The following is a 20,642-nucleotide window of genomic DNA, read 5'->3' as shown; positions in this document are numbered from 1 at the left end:
AACAAACTCACAGGCCTGTGGTTTGGATTAGGGGCAGCATCTTGTGAATCAGATGCTCCAAATCATATCTCAACATTTTTGTCATCCCATATGTCAAAGCAGCAGATGCAGCTATGAGGATCGGCATTGCAGCTCTCTTTTGTTCGAATGTGAGGAAGTCTGAACCCTTGGTCAGGACAATATGGGCAGCTTCAGAAAAGGGTATTATGAGTCTATTGGGACACATTGTTACTACATAGTTAATGAGTTTGTGGTAATCTGCGGAGAGATTAGTGGAGCAATCAGACTCTGCCCAAATGTTATATTTTAAAAGGTTCAGGCTGCTGCAAGAGGCAGAGGTCACTTTTCTGCTGTCCTAATTTTAGTTTTAGTAAACAGTTTACAGATAAACATATAAATGAATCAATCATGATGCTTTAGCTGATTTTTTTTTAACTCAGCTTGTACACATTATAGTGGCTTTTAAGAGAGAAGATCTATAGCAGCTACAGGCTACTGATATACAATAGTTATTTTTGGTTTTGTTTAGATATTTTTAAGATAACATTTATCAGTTGGCTTTTATAAGATATTTATTGATGGAAAGAATGAGAACTCTAACATCCAGTTCTAGTCCAGTTTCCAGTCTAATAGGATCTGACTCCACCAACAATCATGGGCTCCTGTAAGTTGCAAACCAACATCAAGGTTTTGTTTTGTTTTTTGGGGGTTTTTTTGTTTTGTTTTTTAATTGTTTTTTTGTTTGTTTGTTTGTTTGTTTTTGTTTGTTTGTTTGTTTGTTTGTTTGTTTTTTTATCTAACAACTAAAAACATTCTCAGGTGGCAATTTCCCCAGAATGCTGGAGTAAAGGTCTGAATCTAAAAAAAAAAGGGGGGGGGGGGGGAGAGACTCTGTTTTAGACCCTTTTCATAAAATAAATTTAGGAGTATTTAGCAAACTCAAGAGTGAAAGAACATGTTATTGTAGAGCCCCCTTTTCAAATGACCTTAATGGAAAACACAGATGGGAAATCTTTCATGTGCTCTAAAATTCAGCATGACAAGCTTTATGAGCGTCTTGTCTGAAGGACTGGTTTAGTCAACTGCAATGAAAATCATTTTGATTGGAAAAAGGAGCAAGTGGAGGTGAATCTATTAAGCTTTGGGCTTGTTGCAGCCATGTGACAAGCTATAGGTGAAAGCTGAAAAAGTCTTTGCTGGCCACAAAAAGCATTTTCAAGATTTGCTACTTGTCAAAGAGAATGAGGCACCTTTACTGTGGGTAGAGGTTAGAACAGAAAAAATAATCATAATTGCCAAAAAGTATGAAAGAAGTGTGTCATTTCACTTTTTTTTCTCTCTACTGGACAAAGAGCAGGACTAAAATCCACTGCACCTTTAAAAACCACATTTCCCATGGAGCCACTCTGTCCTTATCGCAGACAAAAGCTGAATAAAGTAAACATGTTGGGGGGAAAGGTTGATATCTGTAAGCTAAAGGTTTGTCGCATATCAGATCTGTTCATCTTTTATATGAAATAATCGCGCAGCAAACTTTGTTTCGATCACAGACTTGTAGAAAGTTTGTGGAGAGTGCTCGTTAGAACATTCCTCAGAGGATTGCAAAAGGGGGGTTAACAGAGATTAGACTCCTTATGCTTTTTCACGTGAAAGGGCCTTTATAAGGCGATATTTTGGAGGAGACAGTGGTTCGACACGCGGCGAGAAAAAGTCTGGGGTTTTGTGCTAAGGGTAATTTGTGCATCTAAACATGGGAGCGTATACATTACCAGACGGATTCACTGATTTTGACATGTTTACGTTCGGCTCTGCGCTTCTTGTTGGAGGTAAGTGGACCGTGCACGACACAAATATGCAAAAATGAAAAGAGACCGATCAGTACAATGTGTAAAACTTGCAGAGACTGAAAAGTTCTTGCAGTGTATCCGTGTCTTTTATGTTAAGGAGTGCAATGTCTACATGTTTACACCATGTAAAGCAAAATGGTCAAACTTTGATCAGTTTTTGTGTTTGAATGTTTTGTGGGCCAAGGTTTCAGGTTTATGACAATGTGGTTAAGAGTGGTTGAAATACAGACTTGTAATGATAAGTTTAAAGACTTTCTTGTGTTTACTTTTAGGCCTGCTGGGATTCTTCCTCAACGCCATCAGCATCCTGGCCTTCCTCACAGTGAAAGAGATGCGAACGCCCAATAACTTCTTTGTGTTTAATCTCGCTTTGGCCGACCTAAGCTTGAATATAAACGGGCTCACAGCTGCTTATGCTAGCTATCTCAGGTATAAAACAGAAGACACATATTATTTAAACTTGCTTTCATTCTACTGGGACATGTACAGGTCCAGAATTTCTTCATGGAATTCTTTAGCAGAATTAAACCAATGTTTGATATTATCCCAGCTCAAGCCAAGAAGTCCTCTAGGTTACATAATCCAGTCCACAATACGCTTTATTCAGGCAAAATGCATGATAATGGAAGATGTCAGTGGTGGTGACACATGGAGACATTAATCTAGGTTTAACATTGGGTTTAGCTTTAAAGACATATTTTTCTCCTTTCCTTCAAAATGTTATAGATTTTGTGCAAGCAGAGTTGCAAAGTCAATACTTACAAGACTACGCTCCCTTTGAAGACATACCTCATTTATAATCTAACATATTCCTTTGTTACATAAATACAAAATCATGTAACACATTTGAATAATTCTGGTGTCACATTGTGCTATAATAGTAGGAGATTATGATCCAGGTGTGCAGTGGGCACAGATGTGGAGAGAAGAAAACTTTTAATTTAACAAAATAAATGGCACTGAAACGGAAAGGAATACAGAGACCATAAATTCAGGGTTTAAGATAGAGCTTCAACATCTAAACTTGACATTAAAAAGACATTGCTCTGACAAACATGAAACACAATGGTTACATCTTTTACTAAATAAAACTGGAAATAATGCAAACATTAGATCAACATGAAGCAGGAGCTTTATAGAAACACTAGCGGTAAAAGGTAACAATGACTAAAACTTGGTTATGAGATAAGAGAACACAATATCAATTCAAGAAACCAAAGGACAAATTCCACATCCAAAAATGGATCTGAGTCCACAGATCATGACAGACAGCTGGAATATGGATTTATGGAGACGTGAAGAATGTCTTGTCCTCTGCAAACTGACAAATTAGAGCAAACTGCCCTCAAAAGGAAGCTAAAATGGGGCATTTCAGATAAAATGTAATAAGAGCTGCTGTCGTCATTTTCATCTTTAAGATGTTTTTATATTAAAGCATGTTGATTTGTTCTCACAGAGTCCTAACATGGAATTATGAGCCTGTTATAGAGCCTGAAATTGACAGTTAAAGGAACAGTTCAAGTTTATGCTGCCTGTGATGTTTTGTGCGATGGTTGGATCACTATCCAAATAAATGTTTGTGTAGAAACATCAGGTTTCCAAAGTGGCTGCTGAGAAGGCCTACTGCTACTCTGTGTCAAAGGACTGCAGTAACCTGAAGTATAACATAAATTTCTCTGTCATCTTTAGGTATTGGCCCTTTGGTCAAGATGGTTGTGCCTATCATGGTTTCCAGGGGATGATATCAGTGCTGGCCTCCATCAGTTTCATGGCTGCAATTGCTTGGGACAGATATCACCAGTACTGCACCAGTGAGTAAAAGAAAAAAAACACACATGCAGTGAAACACCAAAACAAAAATGTGGATTATCTGTCTCTCACAAGCCATGTGGTTTATCTCCAAACTTTGAGAGCTGCACGTTCCTACTAATTCTCACTTAATACTCACCAAAAGTGATCCTTTCAGTCATAAATGACCACTTTTTCAAGGTAAGCCTACCTTGCTTAGACTCTGTAGAGCTATCTGGGACCAGAACCCTGTTATTATTACAGGAACAGGTGCAAGTTTTATATAAACATTTATTAACAGAGCAAAACTGGTGGATCCACCATGGTGAGTCTCATGCTTGCATTCTTGTAGATCGATATCTGCCAACTGTGTGCTTATGTTTTGATCATGATCACAAATATATGAACTTTGGAACATTTAAAACACTAACTTGAGTTTTTAGGGGGAAATGTGGGAAAAAATTGTTGTTAAATAATTGCAGATGAGATGCAAAGCTGAATATATTTTGTTCCTGGAGACACTTTCAGTGAAAATACACTTCTCACATGATGACAATAGATGAGATTGTATAGTGTATTGGGCCTGAGAGGGTGTTTTAACCAATACCAAATAAAGAACTGTTTAAGAGGTAGAATTTGTGAACAAATAGGAGCTGGTACTTGTTAAATAAATGTTGATGCTGCAATAATTTCCATATTTGAAGTTTGATTAAATGAATACTTGGAGGTGAAGTGTAGCTTAACTGAGTCAAATTTATTGAAGATTGAATTGTTGCTGCTCTTCGACTGCTTACCATAAGTTACACATTAAGGGTAGATTCATCGTAAGAGTGAACAAGAATGATTGAACTAGATCTCTCTCGAAATATCTCTAAAAGTTGTGTGATATATATGCACGAAGTGGGGGGCCAATGGCGCCTTGGACCCACTTCCTCTGTTATCAAAGGTACAACAGCGGACTTACTGCTCTGTGTAGAATTCCTTTATGCTTGACAGATGCAGTCATGCAACAACACTGTATTTACCGTCTGCTTTCTTCAAATAGACACATCACTTCTCACATGATGACAATAGATGAGATTGTGTATTGTATTGGGCCTGAGAGGATTGGATTCTCCCTCAGACTGTGAAAGACTGTGCACTAACCTTGCAATTTTTTAGAGTATATTGATCTGCTAGCTTTCAGTGAAGGGGAAAAAAAAGATTAAGCGAGCTACCCCAGGCTAAATATGTTGAGATCTGGTGTGGATGGGAATGGGTTGGATTGGGGTTCTGTTTTCTTTGTATGAGGCAAAGGAATTTGCCAAAAACAAATAATATTGATAAGGCTATCATTGTTTAAATATTAGGGTAACATAAGTGTGACGTGGTGTCGTTAATTTTATATATTTACATCTGATCATATATTTTATATATCTTTCAGATTAAATTTATCTTTATAATCAATAGTTTCTCTGGGATTAGGTTTTTTTTATAAACTTCTAAATGTCACATATTAAGTTGTTTTTAATATTCTTATGCACAAACAAATTTAGCTGAAAATTTCAAGACATTACAAGTTTCATCTTAGCAACAATTTTAACTTCCCTTTATGTCACCATCATCATCATCATCATCATCATTATCCAAACTAATTGTGGGCATGTTTTAACTTTACAGGACAGAAACTCTTCTGGAGCACGACTGTGACAATGAGTGTTATCATCTGGGCTCTCTCCATCTTCTGGGCTGCTGTTCCACTAATGGGATGGGGTGTCTATGACTTCGAACCCATGAGAACATGCTGCACACTGGACTACACCAGAGGAGACAGGTAGAGTTATATAATTACAGGAGTCATACTGTAGTTGTGCTCTGCGGAATAGTAGTTACGTTGCATTTTACAACCGTTTACTCATGTTTTTTTCTGACAGGGACTTTATCACCTACATGCTAACACTGGTGCTGCTCTACTTGATGTTCCCAGCTATCACCATGTTGTCATGTTATGATTCCATCTACAAACATTTCAAGAAGATCCATAATCACAAAGTAAGTATTCTGCAAAAATACAATGTACTGAAATGAATATTAGCATTTCTAAACACTTAATGATGATCATAAAAATCTGAATATTAAATTAAAAATGTAGTTTGTGGCTTTTTTCCCCCGAGAGTTAGATGAGAACACCAACATAAGTCTCAGGTCTGTGCAATACATTTGAAATCAGTCGATGGGCTAGCCTTGGTCTCTGTCAGTGAGTTAAGGCTAACTGACTCATTTGGGATGCCTTTATGCTAACTTAAATACATAAATAATTAAGTTTGTTCTAAACATTGTCAAACAGAACTGCCCTCATTGTGTACGTTACATTGGCATATTCGTTAGGCAGAACATCCTATAGAGGGGAATTCGGAGCCCGGAGTTAACTTTCAAGTTCTGACGTCAGTTTCAATAGCAATATACAATTGTAAATGTGGTGACTGTTTATTCTCATAAAGTGAGACAAATGCACACAAGGCTCTATCTGCATGCACAGTTAACATTAAGGATAATTGAGCCCTTAGCAAAAAGATGGGGAATGGCAAGAAACTGCCATCTTGCTTGACATCTAGCATAGAGCTAACACCTGCAACAAATATGTATGGAAAACAATCTAACTTCAAATTCACCTAAATAACAAAACACGAGTGTATATGTGTTTTACTTTTTAAAGAAGTCTTGTTATGAAAAGATTTTTTTTAAATCCCCAATTTTTGCTTTATATAAGTAGTAGCTAGCAGTTTAAGTCTGACCTTTAACCTCATTTTGATGGCACACTGACATTCATTATGAACGTTCCTGCAGTCATCATTGCCCGAAACGGCACATCACAACTGTGTGTTCCAGGCCTGAGTATTGCGTTTTTGCTTTATTGAACTGTGTCATGGCATCAAATGGATATCAACTCTCCAAAACACAGTACAACGGTGTTGTTTTGCAAATTTACATGACACTGGGTTCCACATTTTTATCCCTAAACATTACTTTTCCCTGTTTGTAGCCTCATGTTATTCATACAAAGTCCACTTTGTTGCATGTAACACTATGGAATATATGTTCTAGTTTAACACCAGTTTGCCCTTGAGAGTAATGCTGGCCTGCTGGGGCCCATACGTCCTCATGTGCATCTATGCCTGCTTTGAGAATGTGAAAGTCATCTCTCCAAAGCTTCGAATGGTGAGCACTGGTTTTGTTTACTTCAAACTATTCAGATTTTTCATGGATGTAATGTTTTCGTTTGATTTAAATATCCATCACTGTGACTTACAACACTTATTGTCATGAGGGAAGTGCTCCATAACTTTCCTGTATCAGCAGTAACTTGAATAAATTTTAAGTTTTAACTGTCATCTATGTCCAAACTCCCCCAACCCCACAAAATAAAATTATGGAGAGGAGATTTTTTTTTTTTTGTCTTTTTCTCTTTTAGGTGCTTCCAGTTGTTGCAAAGACAAATCCCTTCTTCAATGCTCTTCTGTATTCATTTGGAAATGAGTTCTACCGAGGCGGGGTTTGGCACTTCCTCACTGGACAGAAGATAGCTGAGCCAGACGTTAAGAAGTCAAAATGAGATAAAGCTCACACTGTTCTGGTGACAATCAAAGACCGTAATCTTCTCTTGTGATAGGTGGTAAAGTAGATGTTGAGTCATTTAGATGGCCATACAGTTATTTTTAGGTTTGGGCAGTAGTTAAAACTCAGGACAGTCTTTCTGTTTGGAGCTGCCACACCTCCTGCTGGATTGATGCAATTTTAAACATTTTTCTTTAGCAAGTGTCTCTAGGTTGCACCTCTCTATCCCCATTTAACACTCACAATAAAAAGATGCTGCTGCTCGTCTGCTGTGTGCTTTGTTTTAAGGCTGTTCTCAGTTGGAATTGCAGAGCTGCTGTAATTAAGAAGCCTTAACTGCTACAAGTGACAATTCAGCATCCGGAGATGACCTTTCACGACTCTGCAGTCTCAAGCAATTACCAAACATGTTAAACAATTGTATTTTTGTTGGGTAGACTAGCAGCGGTGATGTAACTTCTGTTTAAAAAAGGAAGCATTTACTGTGTTAAGACTCTATTATGCAATTAGGCTGCACCTGAGATTAACCGAGCCTGACTGGTACAGTAACTGTTTATTAAAGTGTTTTAATGATGAATACATTAGTAAGTTGGAGGTTTTTTTTTCAATCTCATGCTAACATACCTCCAGCTAAATTTGCATTAATCATCTCTTATTTAATAGCTGCTTTTGAATATTCATTGTGCTGATGTAAAAACAAAGCAAAGCATTCTTCGAGTAAAGAGAAGCTGCAGACTTCTCCATACACATGAAAAAGAAAGTCTACTGAATCCAAAGACTTGTTAAAGAAGTGACTAAACAAAACTTAAAAGACCTTAAAATAAACTTTTGTAAGCTAAGCCTGCAGCAGTGTGGGTGGTTAAACACTGACCTGACAGCCACATACAGCAACACTGCCACTGAAGCCTTTTGCTCCTTTACATTCGTTTCCATTGACTGTTTTTATTCCACTTTGTCCTTTTTGTAATGACTTTTTTTCAAGGAGGACACATAGAAATGTACCATTTCTGAGTTGCTAAATACAACGACTATTTAGCAACTAAAAATAACCAACGCTGAGACAAAGTCTCCTGTCACACTAACCTTAACGTTCTGGTCAGCAACTAAAATCCTGTTAAAGTCAATGTTGGCTCGTCTTAACAGAAGAAGAGTAGGCTTTATTAAGGAGAAGTCACGCAGGATTGGTCCTGAATGTTTAACGCTTGCATCAGAAAATAAAGCCAGTCAGTCTTGAATCAATTCAAAATGAGCAAACTAGCAAACAGTTTTTTTGTTCATACTGTTGAACACCATGAAATCTATAAAATTGGGAACATTCATGTAGCACCCAATAAACCTGGGTTACTGTAATTGTAGGTTTTGACCAAATACCAGCAAAAGGATGAGCTTACCAACTGTTTCAGCTCAAACTGGCACATTACTCTTCTTTGGCTAATGCTACCATGCTAAAACCCTAAACTAAATGGGAAGTATCATGCTAGCAACAGCATTCATCATGCTTTTTTTTTTTTTTTTTTTTACTGTCCCAAAAGACGTTGAAGTAAACTGGGAAGCTGAAGTTGGAAAACAGTGACTGTCTTAATGAGAAGCTGACTCAGGAAGGCTGTATGCTATGGAGCTGAATCATCAATGTTGAGCATCCCTCCAGCACAAGAGCAAGCTGCTCATTAGTGGGCATCATACATGTTTGATACAATCACATCCTTCCTCAAAATTCTGCTGCCCCTCATTCACCTGTGGTCATGAGGGATTATCTCAGGAGAGTCTGAAGAATGCAACAAATTAGCTTCATATTCCTGGAAGCGGCAGTCCATGTGCAGAGTGAGAAGTGTCTTATGTGGAGCAGTGATCTATGTTGGTCAAAGCTGTAGACAGAAATAGCAACAACACATTCACAGGAAGAGAGGAGAATGACTTGCCACACACAGGTTAAGCCTCATTAAGCTTCCAACACTCCGAACAATAAGTAAATCTGGCTTCGACCTGTTTCGATCAGTTTAGTAAAGATTTAGACTAGAACCGCCCGAAAAGGCATTATGGTTGTTTTGATGTAGAGAAAAAGCGATTCCTAATATTTATTATGCACAGCCTTCATTTAATAAAACCGAGGTCCTCAAATGCAACATCACCCAGGCGGGGAACTGTTTTTATCAGGTCACAAAGTTCTAAGATCTTTCTTAAACTTTTTTTAATCTATTTTCTTTTTCTTTTTTTTTTTTTGTGCATGTGCATAGTTATGCCTCTCTGAAACCAAATTCTGCAATATTATTTAAATTCATTATCAAGTTTAATAGCAAAGCTGTTAAACTGCAGCACCAGCGATGTCAGTGAAGCGGTAATCCTTATGTAACACGAGCATCAAATAAGCTCTAGAAAATAATTTTAGATCTTTTATGTTTTTCTTCCATATTCAGTTTAAAGTTTTTACAGTCAGCCATTATTGTAATTGCAATTATCACTATTATTTTTGTTTTTTTCATTTTTTATAATTATAGATATTAAATCCTCCCAGTTGGTAAGCTTATTATATTTGAGAATAAGAAAATGATTTTTCAAAACTTCTTTTGCACTGTTAGGAAATCAAGGTAAAATAATACTAATAAATAATAATACCTCAATAATAATGCATTTGCTCTCTTACTTGGACCAAAATTCAAATATATTTATGGATGTTAAATTAATCAAAGTCACTTTAATAATCGCTACATTTCTAAAGAACATTTTATAGCCTTAAAGTTGTTTATATGATTTTGTTTAATTGACCACCAATGGTTTGCATCCACAGTACCAATTTATTTTGTCCTTGAACACCGAAAGACTCCTTTTAGTCTTAAAAAACACAAATGTTTGTCAGATGTATCCCAAGAATCATACATTCTGTGCTACGTGTATCACAATACAGTAAATACTCTGCTGCTCTATCCTGTTGAATTTAGAGCTACTGATTTAACTTTACATAACTGTTTAAGATTACAAAAGAGGAAAATGCAGCTTAATTTTATCATTCTAAAACTTAAAACATTTCAGTAGCTGTATTGTATTTTGAAATAGAAGAAAATCAAAAGATAGAATAAAAATACAAACTGTATAATGTGATGATGATAACTGAAAAATATTATTTTACACCTTAAGTAACAAAATGTAAAATCATTTTGGACACAGATGTTAAACACTGTTAACACTCCTAGTTTACTAATTATGTTGGCCCAATACTGATGGAGTATTGGCACAACAAAGGCCCTCCCTCAATGAACAATACTTAAGTAATGAGTGTGTTTACTTGTGTGGAAGGCAATCCAATACAAGGTGAGAGCTATTTAGAAAAGAAACTAAGGTCCTTGTAAATCCTTTAAACATTACACATTATAGGTCACAGGTCAGATCATGTCCCACACTGGAAAAAAGAAATATTAAAACCATGATATGTGTGTGTGAATGTGTGTATGTGTGTCCCTGAATACTGAGTGTATCTGTTCTTGATTTCTAATGGTTTTTAAGTCAGCATAGATTACTGAAAATGTCATTTCAATACACCAGAGAAAGTAAATAAAAAATTACACATCTGTGGATTTTTATGGCATCTTTTCCAAAGGATTAGATCCTATTTGCATCATTAGATGCAGCTTTTCTCTTGTTCTCACTTACTCCAAGTCAGCTTCCTAAATTTGACCAAGAGGATCAAGTTAAAACTCTTGATTCTGCCAACATATAATAATGCTTTAGCTGAGATTATATATGCAGTCATCTCTTCAATATCACTCATGTGTTAGATGTATTTTTAAAAAGCATTAGCATTGCTGCAATATAAGACTGTAATGTAAAAAAAAGGATTTACGTAATGCCTTCTGCAGTGCAAAGCCTTAGTCATTAGTGAAATTGGGCAGTTATTTCCTGTGGTGTGTTAATCCTCCTGTTGGTGTAGTCATGCTGCCTTTTCTGCTTCAGATTATCCACTGAGTACACTGTCTACTGTAAGGAGGGTTCAATATAAGCAACTGTTTTAAAACTACTGCAACAAGTCACAGAAGATGATCGATAAAATAAGCACTAAGTGTAACTTATTATAAAATAACTTAAAATAACTATGTAACTTACTACTCATAACATCACATGAGGGAGATGTTATAAGAAACACAGTTACTTTTAAACCAAGCAAGATATTTGCCCTTGTTCATCCTAGTTACCTGTTTTTCTGTCTCTCTCTCTCTCTCTCTCTCTCTCTCTCTCTCTCTTCTCCCATCGTTCAGTAAACCCTGATCTCTGTTCAGCAGTTTGTCTTCTTCATATATATATATATGGTTGGCAAAAACGAATTTGTGCATTACTGCAAGTGGTCTGTAGTGTGGACCAGATTGATACCAAGAGCCCAAGTTGTCAAAACATTAGTTTGTCTGCTACATTTTCCCAATCTCATGCGCCCCCTAAATAGAACTGCTGCAATTGCAAATGTAACTAAAGCTCATAGCTTTCCTCTCTTTTTATTAACTAATAGCCTATAAATATTATTAAAATTCTCTTGAGGACCTTTGCCTTATGTTAAAAAAAAAAGGCCCACTCCAGTGTTCGGTACTTTGGTGTTTACTACCTTGTGCTGTATATTCTCTGGCTGCATGTTTATTATTTGCAGGTCTTTACTGCCCTCTGTTGGTAGATTGTAAGTGACACGCCCCTATACCGGAACTACCCTGAGCCCCTTGAGGCAAGAGTTTTGCCCAGCATGACTTCTACATAAACTGTTCAGAAAGAGTCTGAGCTTTTCGCTGTGGCCTCTAAACTGGTGAGATATAATGGCATCTGTAGAAGCAAGTCCAATCCATACATATCTGACCTCTTTACTGAGACATGATAAGGGTCTGATCAAGGTATATTTATACTTACAGCAGCATGATGCAAGTATCAGTCTCTTTCATGGTCGATGTCAAACAGGATGTAAACTTTGTTAAGGACCCTTCATGTCCTCTGTACAGACTTTTTATATCACTGCCGTTAGGTTAAAGATTCGGGAGCATTGCAGGACCACCAGAATGCTCAACGGCTTTCTCCCACATGATGAATTTTTATTCTTTATTTCATCCTATTATAATAATAATAATAATAATATTATCATATTATTATAATTATATTATTGTTGTTGTTATTATTATTAATTATAATAATATGTGTGTCTGATATAAATGCGATGTTTAATTGAGTCAGTGGAAGTTATGTTTAGTTGTTATTTAAATCTGCTGAGTAGTAGTTGCTGTTGTTATTCAGTCTTTGTTGAAGTAATTTTTGGTACAATTAATTCTGATTACATCAAAGAGTTGAGTTATGTAATTTTCAGTTAAGAAAGGGGATGATGTGGTGTATTAACCATCCTTACGGACATTTGGATACTGATGTGTGGGTATTACCGAAACCGGAAGTTGTATCTCGAGTCTAGTGTAAGGTGTCCGGTACAAGAATAAAGTTGGTTGCATGTTACTCCTGCCTCAGCCTCGCTAATATATTACAGTAAGTACAATGAGAGTATTATTGTCATTTTATTTTCAGCCTCGACTTGTATTTATATTGTAAACACATAGAGTCCTTGTTGTTAGCCTACCTTTAGAGTATGCTGTATGTCAGTGATCACTTAAAAAAGTTTTGGGAGCCTTATTTTCGTGAGAGCACCACGACTTCCAAGTCATGTGTACGCGCACCTCACGAGCATCACAGTCGTGCCAATATAATGTCATACTCGGAGTACGAACATTACTGAAAGAAACGGAATGGATCAAGTGCACTATTTGGAGAATTTGACAAACTGAGTTGATAAACACACAATGTTGACAAAGTAATTGCATTTTTCTAATCTAAGAAGCATCGGAAATTTCATGGAAAATTTTATAAAATAGTCTGAAAATGGACTGCCACAACTTTCTAGAGCAGCTGCCATTGTTGCCATGAGCTGGCCCAGTCAGCATACAGCTGCTTTTAGTTTGTGGAAACTGCTGTTGATAAGATTAAATAAAGAATACTTTAATTATCCAATTATTGCTAGTGTAATAACTATCACTTAACCTTTAATTAGTGCTCACATTTTTGCTTTTGTTTTGGGTTTCCTTGTTCCCAGTCATAAAAACTATGCTGTAGTTTTAGCTACTCAAATCTTTTCTGTACTACACTCAATAAAATAAACATTTTATTCCCACAGCCCATCATATCATCATCATGAAGTCATAATACATTGTTTTGGGGTGTCCAAACCCTTTCTGATAGTTTGTTCTGTGTGGTTGTAATTGTCCCAGTTAAGGTTTTAAAAAAAAATTATTCTGTAGTGAATTCATAACAAACCTTTTATTTAAAGAAAACATTTAACCTGTTAGTTCTTTTTGTTATTAGTTCTTTTAACACTTGTGCTTTACAGACTAAAATGTTTAATGTTTTGCGTGATTCTTTGTAGGTGTTGATTTGTTGACTGTGGCCTCCTTATTGAAATTCTGGACTAATAAAAGAGAGATGATACAGCATTTAGCCAGAGTGCTGTCTTTAATAACATTTTTATAAAGTAAAAGGACAGAGTCTGAACAATCTGCGCTGAAGCTGGCCAGTTTGCCAAAAGCTGTGTTTTATTATGATCATTGAACAAACTCAGTCATCCTCAAATCTGGCAAAAACCTTTTTATTTATTTATTTATTTATTTTTGTATCAATGATTATAACGCAGAAAAACTTTCATAGTCCTTATTTTCAAAAATAAAAGTTAAGAGCTCTTTCATCAAGTTCTTCCTCTCCTGTAAAAGGGTACAAATAATTTTAATTAGTTTTCACATTAATTAAGATGAACAAAGATGGATTTTTTTTTTTAACAAATTATATTTAATTTCTTTGTGGCCTTTAATGTACAGTAGGTAGGTAGGTAGGTAGGTAGGTAGGTAGGTAGTTAGAGAGGAAAGTTGGAAAGTAACGAATTGCTGTTTCTCAGCAACAGAACCAGGCAACGACAGCGTCTTGTCCAGTCGCCGGATGCTGCTTAGTCAAGCAAAAACAAATAAAATCAGTATATGTTGATAGAAGAGATTGATAATATAACAGCAATCTCACTGGCATATATGTACCTTAAAAAGCATGTTTTTCCATCTACCTTTTTTTTCTCTTAGTCCTCTATATATTTGTAGTATGTTAATAGGGTATGTCTTTATGTCACTTCTTTCTGCCAAAAACAACAAAACATACTACATACATCACATCACTAAATATGATCTGTGAAAATGGTGCACTGCTCGGTGGCTGCCTCAGTCTGCCTGATCCTGTTTGTTTATATGTTGCTGTTGTCTACTCTTTGACTGGTTTGTACTAGAAAAAAATTTTGTTGCACCTGTTGCAATGACAATAAAGTTTCATTCATTCATTCATTCATTCATTCATTCATTCATTCATTCATTCATTCATTCATTCATTCATTCATTCATTCATTCATTCATTCATTCATTCATATTGTTTTAGTTTCAACTAAAACAAATGTGAATGTAAGACCTGGAGGAGATCAGTATTAGTTCACATCCTGCTAACTGCTTGGCCCAGGATCTTCCCTGCAACTCAATTTCACAACAAACCATGTTCATGTTCATTCTTAGAAAAGCCAAAAGTGTACAATTACAATGCTTTAAATGCTGAAGCAAAGTAAATATATAAATATTAGGATATAAATTAAATGTGTATGACCAAAACACATTCATGTTTTATAACCTTGTAGTTTGACACATTTTAGTCATTTTTACTTTTTAAGTGTTTATTGTAGAAACAGTATCTAATAAAATAATTGCAATAGTTAGCCGGCTTTTTAAATTCTTAGTTAAACGGGCAGGTTATTTGTGGGCGTGGCCTGTTCCCACATTTGTGGGAGGAGCTTAAACAAAAGATTTGTGTAATAAAGTTCTAGAATTCTTTGATGTTGGTCACATGACTGATGATGTCAAACATTCAGTATATCTGAAAAATTCTAAAGATTCTCAGATCATCCAAACATTCGATCGCGTGCACACGTCCTCGACACTTTGGAAGAATTTTACACTGGTGAGAATATAGCATTTTTCTTCAAAACTTTTCTGTTTCTCTACAGATAAGTTGACAAGAAATACTATTGAATATCTGTTAAGATGGCATCAGGAAACAGATCATTCAATTTTTCTAACGGTGCTAGCAAAACCTCACAGGCTCAAACAACCAGCCTCGTTAACAGCTTCAGGTTTAGCATCGAGACACCAAAATCTGACATAAATCCATCTAGTCAGAGCAGCAATTCCTTGAAAACCGACTGCAACGGCTTCAAGTTTTGCGGTAACATGAAAGGCTCAAACTCTGATGAAAACCAGAAGAGTTGTACCACCAAGAGCCAAAACTATGAAAATTTGCAGAAGTCTGAGGAGAACAACCTCTTTGAACTGACAGATAAGAAACCTTCAAGAAGTCAGAAATTAGCCGAAGAGATAGCTTTCCAGAAAGAACATAAACGGAAACTGTGGGAGGAAAAAGCCAAATCTCCGACATGGACATACCTCAGTCAAATTGTGAAGGTATCTTCACCAGAAACAGAATCAGCTCTGAAAGAGGGGAAACAAGTGGAGGGTGAAAACTCACAAATCAAGAGAAAAGTAAAAGATTTGGAACAGACAAACACTAAGGCTTTTGAAGACAATCGAAAAGTGGCAGAAATCAGTAAAAGAACATCCGAAAGAGAGAAAGCAAAAACTGAAAAACAGAAGATGTTTGAACGAGAAAGAAGGAATGGAGGCAGCATTTGGAGCCACTGATCAGGAAAAAATCACACAGGTAGAAATTTGGCTAACGATGAAAAATCTGATCAAAGAAATGTCACAATGAGAACAAAGCTCTGACGAACAAGATGAAAAATTTTGATGATGAAAGGAGAGAAATTCAGGCAATGAAGACTGATTTAGAAAAGAGAGAAAACACCTAGAGGATCAAATTAGCAAAGTGGAGGAGAGAGGAGGAGAGATTGACCAACAGAAATTAAACTCAGCAAGAAAAAATCTCTCTGGAGCAGGAAAGAAAAGAACAGAACATGGAGGCAAAAAACTGGAAAAGGAGAGAGAGGAATTGGAGCTGCTCAAGAGAACAGTTGAGGCAAGAGAAAACATCTATTCTGCAGAAAGTAAACAGCTGGAAAAGCAAGGCCAGGAGCAGCAAGGTGGGAAAATACACCCTGAAGTGGGAATGACGTGAAGAGGGAAAGAGTAACGGAAAACTTGAGCTTGAGAAAAGAAAATATAGGGAGAGACAACAAATTTGGAGCAGGAGCATTTACAATGATGGAAGGTGAGCTCAAAAAAGCAGAAAAGAAAAATAATCAGCTGTTGAAGGAAAACAATAACTCTCCGAAGAGAAGAAACAGCTGGAAAGGGAGGAGAAAAGACTTGGTGGAGGAAAAGACAGCAGAAACTCATGTGGAAATCTTGAATCAACTAAAAGAGGAGAAGAAAAGTTGGAGCTGGAGAAAAATGAACTCTTAGAGAAGAAACAACATCTGGAGCAGGAGAAGAAACAGCTTGAAAAGCGAGAAAAGACTTGGCGAAAGGAGGAAAAGAGAGTACAAACTCATGTGGAAATCAGTAGGAATCAACTAAAAGAGGAGAAGAAAGAGTTGGAGTTGGAGAAATATGAACTCTTAGAGAAGAAACAACATTTGGAGCAGGAAAAAAATCAACTGGAAGAAGAGAGAAAAGCGAAACAGCTGGAAAAACAGGTGAAGAGGAGAGAGTAGTGATTGAACAGGAAAACTGGAAGCAGAGCTAAATCATGTGATAGAAAGAAAAAGAAACACAGGATTTGATTCATGCTCAACCTATGAGTCTCCCTAAGAACCGGGGTGAATTTTCAGTTTTCGATTCACATCCATCTCATGAGGAATCTCAACTTTGCTCCACCTTCAGTGCTCAACCACTCTCTTATCCTGTCAACATTTCTCAGTTATATCCAGAGACATCCCATCTTTCTTCCTCTGAACCTGCCATTGATAACACCATCCTCACTCCCACCCTTGGCTGTAGATTATACTGATAATCCGGTTGTCCATCCAAACTCCAACCAGATTCCTCCTGGAGACACCTTCATCTCTCCATCCTGCAAACTGTAATCCTCATGATTTCCCGTTTGTATGATGCAAATTCATACTGGACGGCTGTGCCAACACCAACTATGGCACTGTCTTCTCTCAAGACTGTTACAGCAACCCTCCAAATTTCCCGTTGTGTGATTCCAAATTCATACTGGGACGGCTGTGCCAACACCAACTACGGCACTGTCTTCTCTCAAGACTGTTACAGCAACCCTCCAAAATTTCCCATGTATGATCCAAATTCATACTGCGGACGGCTCTGTGCCAACACCAACTACGGCACTGTCTTCTCTCAAGACTGTTACAGCAACCCTCAAATTTCCCATTGTATGATCCAAATTCATACTGGGACGGCTGTGCCAACACCAACTACGGCACTGTCTTCTCTCAAGACTGTTACAAGCAACCCTGCAAATTTCCCGTTGTATGATCCAAATTCATACTGGGACGTCTCTGTGCCAACACCAACTATGGCACTGTCTCTCTCAAGACTGTTACAGCAACCCTCCAAATTTCCGTTGTGTGATCCAAATTCATACTGGGACGGCTGTGCCCAACACCAACTATGCACTGTCTTCTCCTCAAGACTGTTACAGCAACCCCTCAAAATTTCCCGTTGTGTGATCCAAATTCATACTGGGACGGCTGTGCCAACACCAACTATGTGCACTGTCTTCTCTCAAGGACTGTTACAGCAACCCTCCAAATTTCCCGTTGTATGATCCAAATTCATACTGGGACGGCTGTGCCAACACCAACTACGGCACTGTCTCTCTCTCAATGACTGTTACAGCAACCCTCCAAATGTTCCCGTTGCTATTGAATCCAAATTCCTACTGGGACAGCTGTGCCAACACCAACTACGGCACTGTCTTCTCTCAAGACTGTTACAGCAACCTCCAAATGTTCCCAGTTGTCATGATCCAAATGTCCTACTGGGACGGCTGTGCCCAACATCCAATCTACGGCCACTGTTCTTCTTCTCAAGGACCTGTTACGGCAACCCTCCAAATGTTTCCCATTGTGTGATCCCAAATTCATACTGGTGACGGCTGTGGCCAACACCAACTATGGCACTGTTCTTCTCTCAAGACTGTTACACAGCAACCCTTACCAAATTTCCCATTGTATGATGCAAGATTCATACTGAGATGGCTGTGCCAACACCAAATCTACGGCACTTTCGTCTCTGAAGACTGTTACAGCAACCCTCCAAATTTCCCGTTGTATGATCAAATTCATACTGGGACGGCTGTGCCAACACCAACTACGGCACTCTTCTCTCAAGACTGTTACAGCAACCCTCCAAATTTCCCGTTGTATGATCCAAATTCATACTGGGACGGCTGTGCCAACACCAACTACGGCACTGTCTTCTCTCAAGACTGTTACAGCAACCCTCCAAATTTCCCGTTGTATGATCAAATTCATACTGGGACGGCTGTGCCAACACCAACTACGGCACTGTCTTCTCTCAAGACTGTTACAGCAACCCTCCAAATTTCCCGTTGTATGATCCAAATTCATACTGGGACGGCTGTGCCAACACCAACTACGGCACTGTCTTCTCTCAAGACTGTTACAGCAACCCTCCAAATTTCCCGTTGTATGATCCAAATTCATACTGGGACGGCTGTGCCAACACACAACTACGGCACTTTCTTTTCTCAAGTACTGTTACAGCAACCCTCCAAAATTTCCCAGTTGTATGATCCAAATTCATACTGGGACGGCTGTGCCAACACCAACTATGGCACTGTCTTCTCTCCAAGACTGTTACAGCAACCCCTCCAAATTCCCGTTGTGTGATCCCAAATCTCATACTGGGACGGACTGTGCACAACACCAAACTATGGCACTGTCTATCTCAAGACTGTTACAAGCAAACCTCAAATCTCCCGTGTGTGATCCAAATCATACTGGGACGGCCTGTGCCAACACCAACTATGGCACTGTCTTTCTCTCAAGGACTGTTACAAGCAACCCTCCAAATTTCCCGTTGTGTGATCAAATCATACTGGGACGGCTGTGCCAACACCAAACTACGGCACTGTCTTCTCTCAAGACTGTTACATGCAACCCTCCAAATTTCCCATTGTATGATCCAAATTCATACTGGGCTACCGGCCTCCTGTGCCAACACCAACTACGGCACTGTCTTCTCTCAAGACTGTTACAGCAACCCTCCAAATTTCCCGTTGTATGATCCAATTCATACTGGGACGGCTGTGCCAACACCAACTACGGCACTGTCTTCTCTCAAGACTGTTACAGCAACCCTCCAAATTTCCCGTTGTATGATCCAAATTCATACTGGGACGGCTGTGCCAACACCAACTACGGCACTGTCTTCTCTCAAGACTGTTACAGCAACCCTCCAAATTTCCCATTGTATGATCCAAATTCATACTGGGACGGCTGTGCCAACACCAACTAGGGCACTGTCTTCTCTCAAGACTGTTACAGCAACCCTCCAAATTTCCCGTTGTATGATCCAAATTCATACTGGGACGGCTGTGCCAACACCAACTAAGGCACTGTCTTCTCTCAAGACTGTTACAGCAACCCTCCAAATTTCCCATTGTATGATCCAAATTCATACTGGGACGGCTGTGCCAACACCAACTACGGCACTGTCTTCTCTCAAGACTGTTACAGCAACCCTCCAAATTTCCCGTTGTATGATCCAAATTCATACTGGGACGGCTGTGCCAACACCAACTACGGCACTGTCTTCTCTCAAGACTGTTACAGCAACCCTCCAAATTTCCCGTTGTATGATCAAATTCATACTGGGACGGCTGTGCCAACACCAACTACGGCACTGTCTTCTCTCAAGACTGTTACAGCAACCCTCCAAATTTCCCGTTGTATGATCCAAATTCATACTGGGACTGTGCCAACACCAACTACGGCACTGTCTTCTCTCAAGACTGTTACAGCAACCCTCCAAATTTCCCGTTGTATGACAAATTCATACTGGGACGGCTGTGCCAACACCAACTACGGCACTGTCTTCTCTCAAGACTGTTACAGCAACCCTCCAAATTTCCCGTTGTATGATCCAAATTCATACTGGGACGTCTGTGCCAACACCAACTACGGCACTGTCTTCTCTCAAGACTGTTACAGCAACCCTCCAAATTTCCCGTTGTGTGATCCAAATTCATACTGGGACGGCTGTGCCAACACCAACTATGGCACTGTCTTCTCTCAAGACTGTTACAGCAACCCTCCAAATTTCCCATTGTATGATCCAAATTCATACTGGGACGGCTGTGCCAACACCAACTATGGCACTGTCTTCTCTC

At 38.2% G+C, this 20,642-nt stretch overlaps 1 protein-coding gene across 1 annotated transcript; it reads left to right on the top strand.

Moving 5' to 3' along the window:
* Positions 1-1,429: 1,429 nt before the first annotated feature.
* Positions 1,430-7,494, top strand: rgrb (retinal G protein coupled receptor b). Its single transcript, XM_041974462.1, has 7 exons — positions 1,430-1,826; positions 2,120-2,276; positions 3,537-3,658; positions 5,295-5,448; positions 5,549-5,666; positions 6,720-6,833; positions 7,087-7,494. Exons 1-7 carry the CDS (start codon positions 1,751-1,753, stop codon positions 7,225-7,227), a joined length of 882 nt encoding a protein of 293 aa, XP_041830396.1. The 5' UTR covers positions 1,430-1,750; the 3' UTR covers positions 7,228-7,494.
* The last annotated feature ends 13,148 nt before the right edge of the window (positions 7,495-20,642 follow it).

The sequence above is a fragment of the Melanotaenia boesemani genome, chromosome 21 (genome assembly GCF_017639745.1).
Source record: "Melanotaenia boesemani isolate fMelBoe1 chromosome 21, fMelBoe1.pri, whole genome shotgun sequence".
NCBI classification, from domain to species: Eukaryota; Metazoa; Chordata; class Actinopteri; order Atheriniformes; family Melanotaeniidae; genus Melanotaenia; species Melanotaenia boesemani.
This window is presented reverse-complemented; position numbering and strand designations above follow the sequence as displayed.

Excerpts from the sequence above, each read along its gene's own strand:
- rgrb (XM_041974462.1), top strand. The coding sequence starts at position 1,751 with ATGGGAGCGTATACATTACCAGACGGATTCACTGATTTTGACATGTTT. Across the intron at positions 2,277-3,536 it reads GCTTATGCTAGCTATCTCAG|GTATTGGCCCTTTGGTCAAG; the intron begins GTATAAAACAGA and ends TGTCATCTTTAG. Across the intron at positions 6,834-7,086 it reads TCTCTCCAAAGCTTCGAATG|GTGCTTCCAGTTGTTGCAAA; the intron begins GTGAGCACTGGT and ends TTTCTCTTTTAG.